At 52.8% G+C, this 21,902-nt stretch overlaps 1 protein-coding gene across 2 annotated transcripts; it reads right to left on the minus strand.

Annotated features, from left to right (window-relative positions):
- Positions 1 to 4,631: 4,631 nt before the first annotated feature.
- Positions 4,632 to 19,973, minus strand: CDCP2 (CUB domain containing protein 2). Of its 2 annotated transcripts, XM_088791155.1 has the most exons (7): positions 18,732 to 19,973; positions 16,875 to 17,043; positions 16,056 to 16,403; positions 13,169 to 13,504; positions 11,835 to 12,188; positions 8,707 to 8,885; positions 4,632 to 5,976 (listed from the first exon to the last, which is right to left on the minus strand). In XM_088791155.1, exons 2-7 carry the CDS (start codon positions 16,957 to 16,959, stop codon positions 5,650 to 5,652), a joined length of 1,629 nt encoding a protein of 542 aa, XP_088647281.1. In that variant the 5' UTR covers positions 16,960 to 17,043; positions 18,732 to 19,973; the 3' UTR covers positions 4,632 to 5,649. The 2 variants fall into 2 exon arrangements, with proteins under 2 accessions (XP_088647281.1, XP_019598438.3); XM_019742879.3 differs by lacking the exon at positions 16,875 to 17,043.
- Positions 19,974 to 21,902: the final 1,929 nt, after the last annotated feature.

The raw sequence follows: 21,902 nt of genomic DNA on the forward strand, positions 1-21,902 counted from the left end.
CTTGCTGGCGGCTGGGCAAGACACAGGAAGCAGGAGTCACACGATCCGCAATCCGCCATCCGCGCCTGCTAGCTGCAACCTGCCGTCGGCTTCTCTGCCAACCAACCAATCAACCCCTTTCTAACTGCAATCCACACTTGCTAGCGTAGCCATGGCCATTATATTAGTGGCTAATTGGCTAACTAGCCCCAGCTGATGGCCAACTAGTCACAGCTGATGGCCATCTACTACCCGAGCCAGCACCTTTCCATGTGAGGCCGTGAGCCTGGAAACTGCTCTCTGGGACTCTGTCCCCACAGTGACTGTGAGTGAGACATGCATCTCTGTGCCTTAGCTCCTCTATTGTGAGGCCTAAACAAGCCAATACAGATGAAGTATCTAGAACAGTTCCTGGGAGCTGTTAGCTGTGACCTCAAGCAAGTTACTCAGCTTCTCAGTGGCTCAGTTTCCTCATCTGTGAAGTGGGACTCATACTGATACCCACCTCACAGCATTATTACAGGGATTAAACGAACTAATTTATGGAAAGTGCTTAGATTCTGAGAACAACACCAGGCACAAAGAGCTCAATAGTCATGTCTAACATGTACTTTGTTACAGCTACAAATGTAACTTAACGGTTGTTATCTGTTTTTCTCATTAATTCCTCTCACCTGTTTTACTGTAAGGTCTGGGCTCTGCAGACAGACCTACTGCCTGGGTTTGAATCCCACCTCTACTGTTTCTTAGAGAGAATAATGATAGTTACTGTTTAGAAAATTAAAGAAGAAAATAAATGCAAAATAAAATCTAGACAAATGCCTGGTATTGAGTACATTTCAATAAATGTTCCAACTTTTATTCCCAACTTACAGATGAGGAAACTGAGACTTGGAGAAGTTATGGAAAGTTAGTGGCAAAACCAAGATAGGAAGGCCACTCCCAAGCCCAGCTCCTGTCCTGACACCAGCTGTGCCCCATTCCTCTCTGGACTCCAGCACCCTGGCCCAGGTCCTGGCTCACAGTGGGTGCGGGGAAGTGCCTCCTGAAGGAGGCCCAGAGAATTGGTGGATTGACAGACCAAGGTTACTTTGCCAGGAGGAGCTAGATCCAGAACCCAGGGCTCTGCTCGCTGGGTTAAGCTGGTTTACTCCCAAACAGTGGGGTGTGGTGCCGACAGATCAAGGGCCTTTCCACATGGGGGTTGTGTCCCAGAAGACATCATTGGCAGAGAAGAGTAATCACGTGACCCTCTTGGTCCAGTGGGTACCTTCATTCTGAAGCCAAGGACACAAGGGCTGCTTCCGTCATTCTCAGAAAAGCAGCTGGTGTTATCCAGGTGACCTAAATAATAACTTCCCAGCCTGCCTTTCTAAGTTCATTCCAACATACCTCCCAAGCCCTCCCCACCATAGCACTTTCTCTGTCTCCTTGTCATGACATACTCCTTCAAGCCTCTTTGCTTAGCTCATGCCATTCCCCCTCCTCTACCTGGTTAGCCTCCTGGCAGCACGAATTGTCCCTCTGGGCTCCTCTAACACTTACACACGTTGAGTCAGTAATTTTAACCCAGTCTTGTTTCCCAGGCCGTTGAAAGGAAAGCGCTTTGTTTATTTTTGTGCTAGTCTCCATTCCTACCTCCAGATCCCGTCATTCTTCTCGACCCTGCTCCTTGTCCTGGGGAGACCGACCCACATGGACTGCATTTCTCTGGGTTCGGCCAGTGAGAGACTGGAGACTGGAGGGCAGGAGGAGAGTGAGGGGTCCCCTGGCTGGCTGCGTTCCTCCCCAGAGCGCAAGTCTCCTCACGCTTCAGGCCTGAGAATGGTGAGGACCCACTGTCACTACCCCCAACTTCTGCATTCTCCCCTGTGGTTCCCCTGCACCTTTGTAAATAGCCCCTTTATTAAACTCACTTCACATTCCTGACTCAGTGGGCCATCTGCTGGTTCTTGCCCACCCCCGGTGACCCAGTCTCTTCGAGCGCTGTGTGCCTTTGAACCGGCTCTTCGCCCCCAGAGGGAGGGGCCATGTCTGAGCCCATCTGCACCTCTGTGAAGAAGGAGGCCCAGAGAAGACACCGGACAAATGTCCTTGACTCCTTGCACCAAAGTACCAATACTACCACACACGTGGGGGTGAATGAACAGAATTGCGTCAAATTCATCGATTCAGTCACTGGTTTGCTCACTCAGTCATCCGCGGTACTCACTGAAGGCCATGCCAGGTTCTGGCAGGGATGGATAAGGAGAAAACCGCCTTCCTGGAGCTGGCTCCGCAGGGAGGGCAGCGGGCGTGAAGGAACAAAAGCAAACACACCCCTCACACCGTTTCAGATGGTGATGCGTTCTATGACAGAAATAAAGCAAGGCCAAGGGGAGCAAAATGACAGGTGTGGGGTGTAATGATACGTGGTCAGGGGGCCGTTGGGCAGAGAAGAATGTGAAGGAGCCAGGTCAGGCGATACTCTGGACATTCCACACACAGAGACCAGGAGATAGAAAGATGGGAGTGGGAACGACCCTGGTCTCCTGAAGAACAGCGGAGAAGCATGGAGGTTGGGCAGACTGCATGCGGGAAGACTCGTGGGCGAGGGGGGGGAGACTTGCTTCCCTGTCAGGCCCCTTCCAGGTCTGGGATTTGAGGACTCCTCCAGGAAGCCTTTGCCGGGCCTGGAGCCACTTCCCGAATCATCCAGGTGGCGGCCTTGTGAGGAGGGTCTGTCTACCCCTATTCCACATGGAAAGAAACTGAAGCTCGGAGAGGTTAAGCAACCCATCCAAAGGCACACAGAGTCAGGGGAAGAACTGGAAATGAACCCAGGTCTGCCTGACACGCAGCCCAGAAAGTGTTTTCCTAGGGCCAGCACGTCATTTGCCAAGGCCTTCCTCATCCGTCACGTTGGCCCTGCAGGCACAGGCTGGCAGGAGGACACAAAACTCCCAGCTAGGCACGTCCAAGGCCACACAGCCAATGGGGAGAGATCTGGGGTTGAAGCACGGCTCTTTCCACAGCCCCCCACTCTGAAAAAGGGAAATTGGTAGGTGAGCAGGAAAGCTGTGCTATGCTTGCTTTGCCCTGACACTCTTCCAGGGCCAGGGCGTGTTAGCTAATGGCTATCATTTCAGCCCTTTCATTTCTAGTAGATACTGTGCTGTCATAAAGACTGTCATTTCCTGCAGCTCATGCAGGATAATCAACATGCTGGCCGCCCAGAGGGCTGGGAATGGCAGTACCTGGGCACGTTCATAAAGATAAAACCATCCTCTCCCTCTTGGTCATTCCAGTCCTTTCCCAACCAGACACAGCCCTAATGTTTAAGAGCACTGGCCTGGAGTCCCACGAAGCCCCAGTTCGTTGCACAGCCCCACCCAGCTCAGGAAAGAACTCTCTCTTCTCAGCCTAGCTTCAACATTTTATAGCCATGTGACGGGCACTTTCCCTCCCCAAACCTCAGTTTTCTCATCTTTAAAATGGGAGCAATACATCTGCCTCACGAGGTGGCTTAAGTGAGATAACACATCTTACACACCTGCTATGTAGTCAGTGCTTAGAACATGGTAGCTATGACAGTGATGGTGCTGGCAGTGATATTGGTGGTCTCGCTTAAAGCTGACATGGTCTGGCCATACAGCCTGAGATCTGGCCTCTGTGCAGTGGCCCCTGAAGATCAGCTGCTGAGAGTAGAGGCCCCCAACTTTCCCACATGTGTGCATGTCCACATACACACACACATACTCAGCTTTGAGAATTAGCCTTCGCATAGGCTGGGCTATTGGCTCTCCCACCCTGATAAGCTGACAAGAACAAGGTCAGCTTGGGTCCACCTGCCCCAGGTCCTACCTGTACCCCCCCAGCCCACCCATGGGTCCTAGAGGGCATAAATTGGGGGGCACCCTCAGAGAGTATCTGGTGTGTCCAGTCCTGCCTATACCGGGAAACTGAGACCCAGGTGGTTTGTGAGGTGCTCACATTGCAGACTGGGGAAGGTAGACTCACTCAGTGTCGAGAAGAGTCTGAGAGTGAGAAGGTGGGTGGGAGAGAAAAAGGAAGGGGTCTCTGCTTCAAACACCCCAGGATAGAAGTCAAGACTCTACTGTTATCACATTCATTACCCAACAGATCACCTTAACTCACCATGTTGCTACATCCTCACAGCAAACTATAAACGGTGGTCCCATTTTACAGGTGGAGATATCAAGGCTCATAGAATCAAAGTGACTTGCCCAGGCTCACACAGTGAATAGTAAGAGACTGGACTTGAACCCAGTTCGCCTAATGTCCAGGCAACTCTTTTTAATTCACTTGCTTAATTCACTTCTTACTTTGTTGGCTCTCTTCTCTCCAGTTCTTTTCTCCTCAAGTTACCAGTACACCTTCCCTCCCCACCCTGACTATGAGCACCTTGAAGGCGGGGCTTTCTCTGACATATGTTGACTGCTGTGTGCCTGGAGCCTGTCACAACAACAGGCACAAGCTGAACACCAGTGACTATTTCTTGAATTGCTGAAGGAACTGTAATTGGGCTACAATTTTTAAAAGTGATGCTAGTGGTCAGCATGGTCAATGTGGAGATTTCTGTTATTGTGAAAGGACTCACTTGAGTGATTCATTATGCAAACACCCAAGTGAGCAGGAGAACAGGGTGCATTAGAAGTGCATCTTTTGTTTATTTTTCATTAACAAAATTGCTCCACTTCTTGGTATGTAGGGGTCTTGGGAGGGATGGACCAATCGCAGAAAGATGCCAGAGGTCTTGTCACAGGGCAGCACTGGGAACCCAGCCCGTCCCCTGTGATGGGAACTTAGACGTTGGGGTGAACTGGAGTAGCTCTGAGTGAAACTCAATGGCAGGAGAAGGTCCGGAGGCCTCCATAGAGAACCCGTCTGAAGGGGAACGGTGCGCTGCTGGTCTAAGTTCAACATCAGCGGTAAGGACAGAAACACATGGAACTTCAATCAGCTTTGCAGTCAAGTATCAAAAGATACTTAAGGAAAAGCTCCAACCTGAAAGAGACCCCAGTCCTCTGCCCCCAGCCTCACGACCGAGCACAGTGTGGGTCTGCCCATGGCTTACAGGGTCTGACCCAGCAGGGCACCGCCACCTGGGTGAACGGGCCGGCACCAGGACGCACACAACCGGTCTCCAACAGCGACACCATGTGGCGAGGCCTGAAACGACAGCACCCCGAAGTCCTCAGGGTTCTTGGGTCCATTCAGGAAAATGGAGGCTCCTGGATGGATACTCAGCTTCCTGCTAATGAAGGCTCGGGATGAGCAATAAGTTGGAAGAATAAGAGGTGCCCTTATTTGTACCTCAGCTGGAGAAGCACTGTTTCAAGTTAGACGAGTCAGGTTTACCCACTCTGTCACGAGTAACAGTAACACACACAGTTCTTTTATAGCTTTAAAATTAATAACAATTGCACACACATACATGGCATGCTATAGTTTACAAAGCTCTTATCCATTCATGCTCTTCTCTAAGCCTCACACCAGCCCTGTGACATACGCAGAGTGACGGTCCCTAGGAAGCTGAGGCTCAGCAAGGGACAATGACTCGGCCATGGTTACCAACAAACCAACAAGGCCTGGTCCTGCCCCTGTTATAGAGTCCCAGCTGCCTCCCAGGGATGCCAGACGCCAGGCCCCTGCCCTGCCTGCTCCTGCTCACAGCAGCATCAGGACCACGATGGCAGTGACCATGAGGGCTCCGGCCAGGATGCAAAGGCCCAGGAAGACAATGTCACTGGTGTCCTGGGCGACCGTGACCACAGGGCCCTCCAGTGCCTCCGCCTCGTCCCCAGGTGGTGCTTCCTGCAGGTGCTCCGCCGTGGCAGCATAGGGCCCAAGCCAGTCAGAGCCGGACAGCAGGTGCACAGAAGCCTCCTTGCGCCGCGGCTCACAGCGGACCTCGTACTCGTGGATGTCCTCCTGCCCGCCAGCCGAGAAGTCGACGTACAGCACGCTGACAATCACCGAAGTGTTGTTCCTTCTCTGTGGGGGTCACGGGCGCTGGCTCACATCTGAAACGGCCAGAGCTGACCCTGTCCCCCTACATATATGGGGACTCAGTACCAAGAGGGCAGGACCCAGAAGCCTGGGTTCTAGTTCCAGCTTGGCCACTGACCCCCATCCCACATGGCATCTCAGTGTCCCCGTCTGTACAAGGGGCACTATGAGGGTGTCTGAAAGGACAATATCAGCTTCGATGGGTCAATGTTTGCTTGCTTCAAGCAGGCGGGGTCTGTGACAGATAGTAACAGTAACCGCAGGGACATTTGCCCCGCTCCAGGTTCTGTATTTTAAGTGTATTATCTCATTTAATGCTGACAACAACCCTCTCTTATTGGTACTATTAATATCCCCTTTTCACAGATGAGGAGACTGAGGCCCAGTGGTTTAATCTCGTCTGAGGTCCTGTCACACAAGTGACAGGAAACATATTGTCACCCAGATCTTTCCAAATCTTAACTGTGCTCTTAGCGCCTCACTCACACCAAACAACATCAAACCATAGGGGACTTTCAGGGCATCTAGTTCATTCTCCTTTCATTGGCAATTTACAGATGTGACTACTGAGGCCCAGCCAAGGCAATAATGCCCAGAGCTAGGTCGGGAAGCCAAGTCTTCTGCCCCCCGGATAGAAGCTCTGTCCCTGGTGTTATGTGCCTTTCCTTCTGGAAACTTTTCCCCCAATTATGTCTGCAGCAATTGTGTGTCCCTGCTGTTGGGTCCCTGGTCACCAGCGTGACACCACCTTGAGGGTGCGAAGAGCCATTGGGGAATGAGATGTGAGGGCTTGGCATACTGCTGCCCTCCCCACCCCCAGATGAGAGAGGCAGGAATCAAGTTGCCTTGAGAAGGTGGGGTGCTTGGGCCGAGGACTGGGTATAGTACTGGATGGGCAGCCTGGTGTGGTCTGGAGCCGGGGCTGCAATGATGCAGGCTACTGTCTCCACCCACCCCAAATCTGCAGCAGCCACCACACTCCTCAGGCTGCCCAACTGCCCCTGCCCAGTGGTGGCACTTCTGAGATGAGGCTTCTACAAATCAAAGCTACCTAAAACACAGTGAGCAAGCACGAGCAACAGGAGGCGGCTTTCACTGGACACTTTGGAGAAGGGTGTGAAGGGGAGTCACAAATCTGGAGTTTTGTGGACCACGTGACCTCGAGGGTGTCTCCCAACTCTAGGCTTACAAAAGCCTCTGAGTCCAGTCCCAATGAACTGCATTCGTGCCCTCAGCCTGTGTGCCATCTCTCAGGAGGGCTGGCAAACTGGAGTTTTGTGATACAGAATTGGGACACTGGAAAAAGAAAGACAGAACCTGAGAATGGAAGGGGAACCGGTGAAAGAGCGGAAGTGAATCTACATAATAAAGAAAGGAGAAAAAAAATCATAAAATGGGGGTGGTGGAAAGTTTTTGATGAATGAGAGGCTTGAGGGAGAAAGAAAGGCCACACAAGGTGAAGTGCTAGTTACAGTTATGAAATCAAGTCTGCGCTGTTTTTTTAAGAGATGCACAGAAAGGCTTTTGACCATCTGAGCTGTGCATCTTTGAAAGCAACTCAGGGCAGACTGGTCCTCGTAGGTCTAGGCTTTTCAGGGCTGCGCTAAGAATCTGTGAGGCTAAGGTCCTCAGCTTTCATGTTTCTATAACATTGACTCCAAGGTCCTGTGATTCCATGGTCCCAAGTTCTGGTGCTGGTTCCGTGACTCTGAGACTGAGTGTCTACAAGTCCTTCCTTCTAGATTTCAAGATCCCCTGCTTCTGGGACTCCCAGCCTTCATCATTTCATGACTCTGTGCAACGTGGTTCTGCCCCAAAGAAAATCCCTGGGGGATTTAGGGCATGGAGTAGGGGTGAGGGCAGATAATCTTGGCAGCCAAGACTGACCCCCATTTCTCCTCCTGTCAGGTCAAAAGGACAGTGGCTGCCCAGAGGCTGGGGGAGCAGAGGGGTGGACCAGAGGGGCCAGACGCATATTCAGCTAATGCTGGGGGGTAAGGGAGTCAAGTTTGCTGGAAAGAATTCCTTCTGCCAAGCCCGTCTGGCAAGTGCCCAGATACCAAGGCTGGGGGGATGGCCCCGTAGAAGCCACAGTTCCTTCTCCCTGTTTCTCCTGCCTGAGCTGTCCCTAAGAGTACAAACATCCAAGGTGCCTGGGCCACTGTCCAGAGACTCTGAGGGGCCAAGCTTGGGTTCAAGGCCTCCAAAACACAAGGATAGTAGAAAAAATTGATTTGCAAGCCTCGCTGCCTTTGGAGAAAGGTGGATCCTGTTACCTGAAGGGACCTTTTGTTTTGCGGAGCCCAGGGAAGAAGTGGATCGCAGGCTGGGGAAGCGGTGGGCAGGAGGCAGCTGGGCTCACACAGCCCTGCATGTTAAAGGGGTGAGGCCTGGGTTGCCCTGGGAAGCTCCAGGGAGAAAGGGGGGGAACAGCGGGAAGGCCTTGGGGATGGTCAGCCCACAGAGCCTCGTGGGAGGAGCCTGCGCTAGGAGTCTGGGGGTTGTGCAGCTGGACCCCTTTCTCTGTCTCCTTTATTTGTTGTGTCTACACTGAGCAAGTCTGTTGAGGTAAAGCCAAGAGGGGCTGAGTCCTGCACGCAGGCTTGTGCAGTTGCCAGAGTGAGGAAGACAAGCTGAATTCTCAAGAATGGCAGGTGTCTCTCAGCAGGAGCCAGAGCCCCTTTCTCATGCTTGCCCTCCGCCCCCAGCCCCTACCTGAGATTCAGTGCCACAGGTGTCAAAACGGGCCTGGATCCGAAAGGTGCTGCCGACCTCCTGGGCAGCACAACGCCTGCTGCCCAGGTAGACCTGGGTCCGCCCCAGTGGGGCCAGTGCCTGCGTGGACATCAGGATCTGGAAGTCCGTGCGGGAGCAGCTCACGTTCATGGGCACAACTGGGGACAGGAGGGAGGCGCGGGAGGCCTTAGAGGCAGGCAAGCTGACCCCCACCCTCCTCGAACCCCCACCCACAGCAGGGGATGGGAAAACTGAGCCCAGGGCAGTCCTACGGGAATGTTTTACATGCATCACTCCATTTAACGCCATCACATGATGAGCCGCCCAGGGCAGGCCCCAGGCCTGCTTCTCAGGGTCCTGTGAGCTCAGCACAGAGCTTGGCAGGTGCAGTAGATGCTGAATGAATGAATGAATGAATGCATGCATGCATGCATGAATGTTCTTAATCATAATTAAAGCTACTATCTTTGATTACTTTGCCATGTGCCAGGCAATTCATTCAATCAGGTAACAAATATGTATTGATGGCCGACTATGTGCAGGCACTATTCTGCGATTAAATACCATAGATACAGAAATGGGGGGGAAAAAAACCAGCCAGAAATTCTTGCCCTCTTGGAGTTTACATTGTAGCTGAGTGAGGGGGCAATAAGTATGTAAAATATACCTAAGTGTCAGAGCGGTGTGAAGGCAAACCAGGCAAAGAAGAAACACAGGGAGTGCAGAGTGTGGGGGGAACGGTGAGTGGGTGTTGGGGAAGTTGAGGGGTGAGGTTTGAAAAGGGTGGTAAAGGAAACCTCACTCTCTCCCTGCAATGATACTATGAGGTAGATGGAACTAAACCCACTCTACAGCTTTGGAAACTGAAGCTCTGAAAGCTGAAGTTGTTTGCAGTGGTTGAGCTGGGCTTTTAACCACTGAGTCTGTAGGATTCCAGAGGTCTTGGTCTCTCTACCCTCTCTGGTGGCCCCCTGCACCCTCCAGGCCAGGACAGTGTGACTCTAAGTATCTGGGTCAGTGCAAGCATGTGTGTGTGCTTGCACATATGTGAGTGTGGGGCAGCACTTGCTGGGGCAGGGTGAGCATAGGGGAAAAGAAGGGGTCAACGGTGGGAGGAAAAGGAAAGAGCTGGCAGGCAGAGGCCTGGAACTCTCGACCCCTCTTCGGGAAATGCCTCAGACATATTTCAGCCTCTGGTGTCTGGACAGTTGGGGATTTATGGGCCCGCCGTCTCCCACAATGATCTTGGTGGCGCTGAACTGTGTGTCACCCTGATTGATGCTGAGGCTGTCCTCCAGCCAGCAGGCCTCCTGCAGCCTGGGCCACATCTGGCACCTCGCCCAGCATAAGTGCCCCCGTCTGACCCTGGGTTCCCACAGGGACTGGGAAGGGAGGTGGGGTGGGAGTGGGGGCTCCTGCCCCTGAACAGGAGCTAGGATTAGAGGTGCCCCACCCTCAGTCTCTGGGGGCACCAAAAGGAGAAGGGGCTTGTCCGAGGTCACACAGAGCTGGGAGGGGATCTAGGCCTAGAAATAAGTCTATGGGAGCCAAAAGGAACTCTAAAGCTCCTTTAGCCAATGTCCTCATTTTACAGGTGGAAAAACTGAGACCACATAGAGAAAGTGACTTGCCAACTAGCTGTGTCACCTGGCTCTCTGGAGTGCAATCTAAGAGGGGGATTGTTCTAACAGAGCGACAATTTAGGGATGGAACTGACAGGTCCAGAGAGGGTGGGTCTGCTTAGATTACTTCACTGCAGCTAGCTTGCTAGCTTGCTAGCTTACGGCAGCTCTGCTGTTTCCTTCCCCATCTCTGGGACCCCAAACTCTTTTTGTGTGTAAAGTAAGAAGAGAGGAAAGAGCTTTCAAATGCAGAACAGGCCTGAGAAACGTGAGAAAAAGAAATCCACCTTCAGCAAGGATGTCCTCAGAGCCAGGCTGTGACCTGTCACCTCATTTCATTTTAATGACTGCCTGTCTAGGGCATTCATCAACCCCTTTTTACAGATAAGCCCGATGGATGGTCGGTAAATCACAGCACTTGGATGTGGCCCTGGTCTTTATGAGCTCAGCCCTCGGCCCTTTCCCCAGGGCTTGCTCAGCCACACAGAAGGCAGTGAGTTCTAGTCTTGGCTATGCCAGCCACTGCCCATGTGACTGCAGTGAAGTCTTTTCCTCTCTCTGTACCTCCATTCTCATACCTGCACAACAAAGAGCTTTAGGCTGGTCAGGCAGAGGGCAAAATGGATCCAGAGCACAGGCATTTCTGGATCCATGGCCCAGGGAAGGGTGGTACGAGGAGGGCAGGGATGGTGAACACTATCAGCTGGCAGATGGAACTGGCACTCTGGAGGCTGGAACAGCTGAGTACCAACCTCCCAGCCTCCTCTGCAGTTAGGCAAGTCCATCTGACCAAGTTCAAACCAATGAGACCAAGAAATCTGTCCAGGGCTTCTGAAAATGCTTCTGCTTTCCTGATAAAAGGACATTTGTGGCTGGCACCCTCCCTACCCTCTTCCAGCCTTGAACGTGGACACGATGCCTGGAGCAATGACAGCTATTTTGCAGCCATGAGACCAAGAGAATCCCAGAGATACCAGCTGGGACCGTGTTGAGTCCCTGAACCAACCGAGCAGCTGCCTAGCTCCAGACTTCTTGTTATGTGAGGAAAACAGAGGAGGCCATTTGTTCAAGCCTCTGTCAGTCAGGATTTCTGACTGACACAAGCAAGGCTGCTTGGCATTGCCGTGGTTACACCAATTATTTACCATAAACAGTATTACTATATAGTTTGTGTCTTACCCCTAGATACAGAGGATCAACCGTAGTACAAAAGAGGCCAGATGGGGAGAGATTAGGGATCGTGGAGTTGGAAGCTGGAAAAGTAGGAGCCTGTAAGAGTGGAACTAAGCAAGGACCACAAGTGGCACTAAAGGTCCCAGGGCAGGAGTCAGCCATGGTGGAGCGGCCCGGGAAGAGGTTGGGGGAGACCATTCATGAGGATCAGGACAAGTTGGTGGGATAGAGGAAGGAAGCTACAAAGACCCGGGGCCCCTGCCTCGCCTTCCCCCCTCCCCCCAGCGTCCCACCCCCTCAACCCCAGCTGACCTCCAATGTAAGCCACAGAGAAGCCCCTGTAGGTGGTGCTTCGGTCCGTGTGCAGCAGGAGCAGGAGCTGGTTGTGGCTTGAGGTGACCGGTGGTGGCAAGTGGTGGCCACACCAATTCCCCAGCAGGGGCGCCTCCTCGCTGGCCCCATCAAAGGCTGCCAGATGGTCGAAATCACAGGTCTTGGTCAGGCTGTTGGGCCCTTCCAGCTCCAGGTCCAGGAAGAACACCTTGACCCTGTAGCCAGGAGGCAGGCGGATGGTCCAGTGGCATCGGATATTGTTGGGGTAGGAGCTGGGGTACTGTGGGCTGGAGAAGTTGCCCCGCACAGCTGTGTATACGTCCTGGCATTCCCCTAGGGAACAGCGGGTGGGAGGAGCAAATGGTAAGGGTGGGAACTGTCACCCTCTGCAGCTACAGCTTGGGCAGCAGGCGCTACAGGGGTCCTAAAACCACGCTGGCAGGTTGTGGACACCATGGCCAGCAAACCGGACAACTGATCCCAAAGCCTGTTTAAACTGAAACTAGCTGAAACCTGGGACTCTCCTTCCAGTTGGCAATCCCCTTCACGAGTGATGGCCCTGTTAGAAATTCAATAACAGTACCTAATACCTGTCCTTAGGGTTGAGTCCACACTTGGACTTGACGTGATTCATTGTCCTTCATTGGGGGTCCCTCATTCAGGGTCCCTCATTGACCCTCAACCACCTTTACCTTCCAGCTTCACCAAACATCTCCTAGTATGACATACCCTCTCTGTCTTCTACACTTTGCACATGCTGATCCCACTTAGAACACCCTTCCCTTCCTTGCCTCAGGCTAACTCCTTCAAAGCACTGCCTAATTCTCTGTTCCTCCAGGATGTCATTCCTGATTCTTACTGCTACATATGAGTTGTCACTGTCTGTTTCCTTTTCCATCTCCTCCTATAGATGGTGAATGCCCCAAGGGATCATTCATTCTCTTGTACAAACAGTCATTAAAGACCTACTATGTGGCAGGTACAAAGATAAGCCCATCGGAACTACAGTCAGGCAGGGGAGATCAACATGCAAACCACATACAGACGTGACGTGTTAGATCATTGCTGTGAAAAAAAACCTTCTGTAAGGAGTTGAAGAAAGGGATTCATCCTGAGTGAATCAGGAAGTCTTCACAGAGGAGGTGATGTTGGCCAGGCAGGGAAGGGTGTGCTAGAGCATTCCAGGCAGAGAAAGCACAGGAAGCACAAAACCCAGAGGCAGGAAGTGTGACCCTCTCTCCCCACAAGCATACTGGGGAGGCAGGAGCCCAGCACGCACAGGGGCCTGGGGTGCATCCCCCGACCCCCCCCACCTGAGAAGTAGTAGGCCTTGAAGCCCCGGCCTCCGATGTTGAAGTCAGACTTGAAGACCACCTGCAGCTCGTGGCCCAGGGACACCAGGGTGGGGGGCCTGGTGCTGCCACAGTAGTGCTGCCCATGGGGGGGGCCACGTCCCCCATGCACGGCCACGTAGTCGTAGGTACACGTCTCACTGGCCTCCACCTGGAAGTCCATGAAAGCCAGCTTGACGGCGGCGGGGCCCATGGCCTGGATCACCCAGCGGCACTCCACGTTGTTGGGGTAGTTGTTGGGGTACTCGGGACTGGTAAGGACCCCCGACAGGCCCGTCAGGACACCACCACACACATCTGCAAGAGAGCCCGCTTGGATTGACCTTTCTCCCTCCCCGTGGCTCCCCAGCCTCCTCCACAGGTGTTTCACGGGACCCTCAACACCACCCACTGTGCACTGTTAAGGGGCAGGCACAGCCCTGGCGTTTAGCACCGAAGCCATCTTTTGAAACTGTCACCATAACCCTATGAGGGGTGTGCAGTGGTTTTTCCCATTTTACAAGGGAGAAAATGGAGGCACAGAAAAGTGAAGTAACTTACCTGTGTGAGTTTGGGTTCACCCAGACAAGACCCTGAGACAAGGATTTGAGCACAGGGGACCCCATATGGGCAGTGAGGGAGTGATGGCCAAGAATAGGCAGGGAAAGGGAGATGGCCACTACAGGGCATTGTCAGGTCAGCTGCTGAGCCCTGTCGGGGAACTCTGGGAAATGGCGGAAAGCACATACCTCACGGTTATGTCACCTGAGAGTAAGGTAGCTGGGGTATTCATACACCGACTCCCGAGAGTCCAAGCTGAGGGCTGCTGGGCATAGACATGACCCACAGACTTCAGGAAAAGCCCTCAAGCAAAACAATGAGGAGGTTGGCAGGAGCCATTCAAGTGGCAAGTTCCAAGGGACGTGGGTAGGGCCCCGACAGCAGGTCACCTGACTGGTGACATGGACAATAGGGTTTGACTAACTGCACAGCCTATGCACTGACCTTGCTAGACTCACTGTCTACTCCTACCAGGCCAGTGGGGTACAGAGACTGAGGGGCCTGAGTTCAGAAATGTTATTAAATCTCTCTAACAGATGAGAAAATGAGGCTTAGAGAGAGGATCTAATGAAGTAGAGATGGGCTTGAGGTCTGAGGCAGGTGTCTCCCAACTCTGCCTAATGTTAGCTGTGTGACCCTGGGCAAGTAAACCAACCTCTCTGAGCCTCATGGGAATATTAGAAATCATAAAACCTGCCCAGCCTGATCCACCGGCCTCAGACTCGTGCAGAATCTGAGAAGATGCTGGTGAAACCCCGGCGGAATCTAGTTTAGCCAATAAAACCACGAGGTTAGTGATAATGAATGCCATGACTAGCTGGGGGCCAGGAGCTGGGAGGGGCACACTCAGATGTATTTTGTGCGACTCCAGAATCTCTCACCCCACGTCATGGCTTTGTGAATGGAGCACTGTGCCGGGCGGCTAAGGACTTGACTTCTTGTCCCAGTGTTTCCCCTCTGAGCTGTGTGATCTTGGGAAGGCACATGTTCTCTCTGGTCTCAGATTGTTTGTGAAATGAGAGGGCAGGTTTTGACAGTCTGTGAGATCCCTTCCAAGGCTAACACTCTTAGTCAAGCCTTTCAAACTGTGCTCCAGGGGTCCACAGTGGCCCTCTGGGGCTCCCATCTGCAGGCATGGCATCTGGTGCAAATTTCATTCTTATGCCGTAATCAACCTATGTTTTAATGCAGTGAAAGGCAGCGTCCACAGTCACATGTCTTCATGTAAATATGTAACTTACTGGAGGCCATCAATATTGACTTACGAGTATGTTTTCAATGATGGCTTACAATAATACATGTTAAAAATATGAACTTACAAAATAAATGCACACCACTAAAATGCTGTCTTTATCTGTTTTATAGAACAGGGATTATTAATATAAGGTTCCATTTCATAGTAGGGCACGCCTGTTCTCAAACGTGTTGGAACACACTGCCCATGGTATCAAGACTTTGATATCTTTTTTTTTTTTTACAGACTTTGCTATCTTGACATTCTTAAAATCTAAGGGTCTAAAATTCCAATTCTATGCCTCTAAAGGCAGAGGGAACTGGTGTGCCACCTGAGCCCCGGTTACTGTCGGTGGACACTGTGTACCAGGAGCCTCGGTGGTTGTCTATTGCTTGAGTTGCCATGAATAAAGATTTTGGCTTTGGCCTTGGGAAAAGGCAGGAGGTTTGCGTCTATGCAGAGAAGCCTGAGGACAGGAGGAACGAGAGAGGGAGAAAGGCAAGGAGAGCAAGGCCTCCGCCTCCCTTACAGGACTGGAGGGCAGGTTGCAAGCTTAGCTGAGGGAGGGAGGGAGCGGTTAGGGACGCATGATACAAGAGGCAAATTCAGGAAAGGCTTTGGGAAGGGGAGAGTCACCAGTTCCACACAGACCCTCGTGCCCCTCCGCTCTGGAGGACATGGGTGGGGGGCTCCCGTGCCCAGGAAGTGATGGGATGCTGCAGAGGCATCAGCAGCAACGGCAGCCTGGCATCCTCTCCTGTGTCCTGGTGCCATGGCACGAGATAAGAAAGAGAAGAAGAGAAGAGCACGAGGGGCCTTGTTCCTGAGCACACTGAGACCCCCAGGAATAATGGAGGGAGACGTGGGGCGTGTTGTCCTGAAGGCGGGAACCCTCAATTACCAAGACTACAAATGGAGGCTGCCTTGGTCCCATGAGCTACGACAGGAGGGTCATCAAGTTATGGAGCAGCCTACATGCTAAGGCGCTGAGCCCCTGCCAGTCTCAGCTTAGCTTCCCTGCTCTCGTCCCACCTCTCCCCCAGGGCCACTCTCTCCACTGCCAAGGCCCCTTGCCTTTTTGGTAGCCTGCAGAAAAGCCGCGGCTGGCCACGTGCTTGTCTGAGTGGAAGACGACAGACATGACATGCCAGGAGGAGGTGAAGGATGGTGGGGGCACCTGGCCGCAGAACCGCCCCAGCAGGTTGCCCCTGTCTCCTGACACCCCGTTGTAGATCTCCAGGAAGTCGAAGCCGCAGGCGTCATGGAATTCCAGGTCAAAGGCACGGAAGGTGAGCACCACAGACGAGCCCTCGGCCACCACAATCAGCCAGCGACACTCTGTGTTGTAGGGGTAGAGCCTGGGGAAGTTGGGGCTGGAGAAGTTTCCAGAAGGTGCTGAGAGCACACCCCCACATTTGACACCTGGGGCAAGAAAGAAGAAGGGTTCAGAGTCAGCGCTGGGGTCTTAGGGGGTGGGTGCAGCTACAAAGGTGGGTCTTTGGGACGGGACGAAAGAGCATGAGGCCATTCACGGTCCTAAGTCAGTTCATTTGTTCATGGATGTGTTCATGTATTTACTTATTCTTCAAATACTTATCAGACATTCTTTTAGTCATTCAACAGACGTCATTTGAGTACTAGGCGTTATTTTAGGTGCGGAGGTTACAGCAGGAACAACACAGACAAAAATTCTTGCCCTCATGGAATTTACATTCTGGTGGGGAATAGAGACATAAACACAATAAGTAAAACACAGAGCATATTAAACAGAGTTAAGTGCTATAGAGAAAAATAAAGCAGGAAAAGGAGATAGCAAGTATTGGGTGGGCGGGACCATGTTCAATTAAGAGTTTGTCAGCAGATGTCAAAAACCATGAGAAAAGTGGAACTGACCCTGAAGCCAAGATGCCCGGGCCAGGGGCATCCCTGAGCCTCGCTCAGCTATAATCCTGCCTCCCTGGTTACAGAGCCAATGCATTCCTCTTTTTGCTTCAACACATCCAGGTTGGGTTTCTGTCGCTTACAACCAAAAGATCCTGAAACATACCCTTAACCAAAGTTCCTGCAAGAGAAGACACACTCATCAAGCAAGTGCCCTGTCCCAGGGCCCCTCCCTGGGAGCTCACAGTCAGGGGGTGGGGTTTCGGAGTCAGGCTAATGAGACAAAGCCCAGCAATGTGATGGTGCTGCAGTCACACAGGGGCCCTGGGGACCAGAGGAAGGGAGGCCAGTCTTGCTGGGGCCAGCACTATGAGGGGAGGGACAAGAGTCACAGAGGAGGTGATATTTGAGTTTGACTAGGAGGAATGAGGAGGTTTTGTTAGTTGGGAAGATTAGAGGGAGGAGATGGCATGAACAAAGCCTCAGCCTCACCATCACTTAGCCTTCTGAGCCTCAACTGTGCATCTGCGAAGTGGGGATAATGACATTTCCCCTGCTTGGTGGCACTGATGACATAAAGCCATGCAACGGCTGCAAATGCACACCCAGTTCACATTACCAACTCCCTGCCTGGCCCCTGGGCCAGACCGGGGCAGGAACGGTGTCTGATTCGTGCCTTTATGGCAGGAGGACAGAGGGACACTCTGTCCAGTGCCTGTCCCTGTCCTTCCCCTAGCCATGCCCACGGGACAGGAGGCCCCAGGTGCCACCACAAGTGGAGGCCTTGTCCTCCAGGACTGAGCCAGGCTCCCTGGCCCGCAGGGTCACCCCAAGGCCACTGAAACCCTGGTGGTTGGAAAACGGGAAGAGCTAGCTCCTTCCACCACCGAGGCACGGAGCTGGACGCCTGGGTGCCCAGCCCATCTGTGCCACTAACTAGGTGACGGGCAAGTTACATTTCCTTCCTGAGCCCCCCTTGAGCCCACAGGAAAATGAGACATTGATGGCTGTTTGCTGAGAGCCCACTACCTGTGTGCCTCTGGAAGACAGGTGAAATGATACTGCCCTCACTTCACAGACAGGCACATAACACTCGGGGGGTTGGAGCAACACAAAATGGCCTGGGACCAGGGTGCCAGATGGGTTCTGGGAGCTCCACGGAGTGAGCCTGAGGCTGATGAAGGGACACGGAAGGCTTTCTGAGGAGGCGGTGTTTGACCTGAACTTAACAGATGAGCCAGATGTGGAAAAAGAGAAAAGGGACCTTTCAAGCAGAAAGGCCAGCGGGTGAAAGCCCTGGGGGTGATGAATCTCCAGAAGGGGGTGTGACGCTCTGACAAAACATGGGATGCCCACGAGACATAGGGAACTGAGGGTGGATACTGTATAGAAATCAGAGCCAATGCTCTGAGGGCACTGAATGCCATAAAAAGGAACTTTGATTTCAGTTGGCTGGCAGCAGGGAAGTACAGCAGGCTCTCAGCAGAATAAAGATTCCTGCCAACAACAAACCTGTAATAGTTCTCTGAGCCATTCCCTTTGCCCTTGGTAACCATGCAGCCTTGGACAGGTTACTTAATCTCTCTTGCCCTCAGTTTCCCCATCTGTAAAACGGGACACTAATACCCATCTTAAAGTTGTGAAGTTTAAATGCAATCATGTATGTAAAGCATCCAGCACATGGCAGGCACTTAGTAAATACTGTCTTCTCCCATCTCAGAAACAAATCTATCCTTGACTCAACCAACTACTCCAAAAGGGCTTCCTGCTTTCTGGCCTGCCACATAGAAACCTCCTGAGACCCTGGCTGCTGCCTGCCCATTCTTCTCCCCCTCCTCCTGGTTCCTGCCTGTCCCCAAGAGTTCCTACCTTTCATGGCTTGGGCCCTGGGGCCTGGGCCCAGTAGTGCCACTACCAGCAGCAGACAGGACCTCAGCTGTGCCAGCATCTCCTCACTGGGGGTCCCCAGCTCTAAGCAGGCCAGGATCTGAGGGTCTGCAGCAGGGGAAAGACAGGTAAGGCTGAAAGGGCCTCCAAGTTAATGGTGGTGTGAATAATTCATTGGCTCCTTGAATTAGTAAGCTGATCCCCAGGTTCTTCCTTCACTCCACCCTAAGGTGACAGATCTAGTGTCACCAGGTTTACACGTTCTGACATCTGCACTGGCCACACTACATCAGGAAAGGAAGCAAGCTGGCGCTGGAAGGGAATTTGGTGATGGAGAAAGGGCATGAGTTTGGAGGCTAGGTAGATCGGGAATCCATCCCAAGTCAGCCTCCAACAAGTCATCTAACTCCTCTGAGTCTCGGTCTTACTCATCTGTCCAATGGGGCCATTCAGCTCTGGGCTATTGTGGAAATGAAATGTGAAAACATATGCTAAAGTACATAATCAGTGCTTGCTACAGGTTCTTCTCACCCTCACCCATGGGGGAGCTGAAAGAAGCCTCTAATTAATGGGACAAGTAAGAGAAGCATCCTTCAGACATGCTTCGATTAGCTTAGAAGGTGAGCAAAGGACATTGTAGTGGACAGCTAATGAAGGAAAAGCCTTTTTCATGGAAGAATGCAGCAGGAATAACAGAATGGGGATCCTATTTCTCAATTCTTACTGCAATCATGGATCAGAACCACAGTGTAAATTCTGGCCAAGAATATTAAATGTTCACTCCTTTCCTGATCCCCAAACCTTGCTTGAACTTCCACATGTGCCAGGCCCTGTGCTAGGAGCTAGGCTGAAGCAATGCCCTCCAGGGCTGTGTGTCCAGCAGCAAACAAAATCTATTTCCTTTAGGAGACTTATTTGGTTCAGTTCAGCCCAACGCTCATTTCCTAAGCTCCTCTGCTCAGAGCCTGCACCAGGCACGGGGCATCCGAGGTGAATGGGGCACATTTCTGCCTTCCAGTGAGGAGCCCGGTTCTGGTTTGACCGACAAGGCCTGAATCCTGGCTCTGCCCCTCACGGCCAGGCTGCAGGAACCTGGGAAAGTCACCAGCCTCTGTGAGGTCCAGCCTCCTCACTGTGAAACAGGAGTAACGCCGTAGCCGATGGTGTGCTGGGAGCCTTAGATGAGATAATGTACGGCAAGTCTTAGCCAGGGCCTGGCTCAGAGCAGAGGAGCCAGCATGATTTTTATTTACCTCAGAGAAACTCAGACGTCCATCTGCCAGACCACATGTTGCCTCTGGCCCATCCTTTTGTCAGGAGGTCCCCAGGGATCCCTTCGCTGCCAGCATGGGAGGCCACCTGGAAGGTGTTCAGCAAAGAGCATCAGGCATAGTCAGGCCTGAGGCATCGGCTTACCTACGGGGCTTGATTGGCAGGGACAGAAAGGTTCAGCTGTCCTGGGCAGTCTGAGGAGATGGGAGCTTTTACTGAACAAGCGCTGTGTGTGAGAGAGAGGGAGGGAGCTCGCCCAGGGCTGCGACGCGCTGGACATGGTGCTAGGAGCCTCCCATACACTACAGGGTGCGTCCCCACAATTTCAGGGGTACATATTAGACTCCCCACCTTACACAGGAGGACACTGGAGCTCAAGGGGATTGAGCCACTGTCTTGGGTTGAGTTGTTCCACAGGAAGTCTCTGTGACAAGGAATGGAGGGCAGGTCGTTTATTTGGAAGGAGACCCCAGGAAACACAGGTCGTAGTGGAGAAGGGAGTAAGACAGGGATGAGAAGAAGCCTGTTCAGGGTGTGTTAATGAGCAGCTTGTCAGGTGGGCAACCAAGGCTCGACCCCCCAGGGCACCGCCTTAGACAGTGTAGACTACAACCCAAGTTGTTCCACTGAGGGGTAAGCAAGGGGAGTGTCTGGCCGCCAACTGCCAGCTGCCCGGAGTGAAGGCTGCTGACGGCATCACCCTCAGACATTTCCAACCGGCCTGGGAGTGGCCCATGTGCCTGGGAATGGTCAGTGTCGCAGGATGTGGGCAGAACTGGGACAGCATCCACGGGGGCATCCATAACGTAAGACTGGTGCCATTATTGTGACTACAGCCCGGACTTGCAGGCCCTCAAATCACTCATCTCTGAAATGTTCTTCCAACCCCCAAAGCAACCACCTCTCTTCCCACACTGTCATGCAACCTCCCGACACTGGTGTCTCTTCCCTGCTGCTCTGCCCCCACCTCACAGACCCCTCGTCCCATCTTCCCTCTTGGGCTTAGATTCCAGGGTCAGGGTCATCCAGCTCTCCTTTCATGACATCTGCTGGCCAAGCCTGCTGGCCCCATCTCCCTGTGTATCTGGACCTCTGAGCACTGCTGAGCCGAGTCCTGTCAGCACAGCATCCATTCATGGTCTCCAGCCTCATCTAGGGTCTCAGTCCACCCCACCCCTGACCGCCTTTTCGTGTTTCCTTAGGTGGCTCTCTCTGTGACTCTCCACAAAAGTCAACCCGGATGTCACCATTCGCCCGGAGACAGTGCATCCCCACCTCCCTCTGCAGATGACCCCACCCCTTCCTGCAGAGCAAAAAGGCAAGGCAGAAAGCATAACCCTGCCTGCACCTGACACCTCTCACCCTGTCCACAAGTGCTCCTGTACCCTTCCCTCCAGCCTCAGAGAAAGGTAGTCCCACCTCCTGTCCAAGGACGGTCCCTCCACCCCACAGAGCGCACCCCTCCCCCTGGCTCAGGGACCTAACTCCCCATTAGCTCCTGCCTCTCTCCATAACCTCAGCCTTTCCTGCCTGGCTGGCTTTCTCTCCCCCACATTTAAGCACACGCAGGTCTCCCTATCATGGGCACACAAACGCTTTCCATGACCCTAACATTCCCTGCAGCTCCCATCCTGCCCATCTGCTGGCTTTCACAGCCAAGCTTCCTGCAAGCAGTGTCTACACTTCTTCGTCCCTTCCCTTTCTTCCCCCCTCCCGCCCCCCACTCCAAGGCCTACTGCAATGCACTACAGTTCAAACTAAGTGGTCACCGGCAACTCCTGGTCACTAAATCCTACCAGTGGTCCCTCTTTCTCCTAAATAAATCACATGTATTCAAATCCTTGTCTTGAGCCTGCTTCTGGAAGCGCCCAAACTAAGACA

Source organism: Rhinolophus sinicus, chromosome 14 (genome assembly GCF_057876585.1).
Source record: "Rhinolophus sinicus isolate RSI-liver-muscle chromosome 14, RSI-T2T, whole genome shotgun sequence".
In the NCBI taxonomy this organism is placed as follows: Eukaryota; Metazoa; Chordata; class Mammalia; order Chiroptera; family Rhinolophidae; genus Rhinolophus; species Rhinolophus sinicus.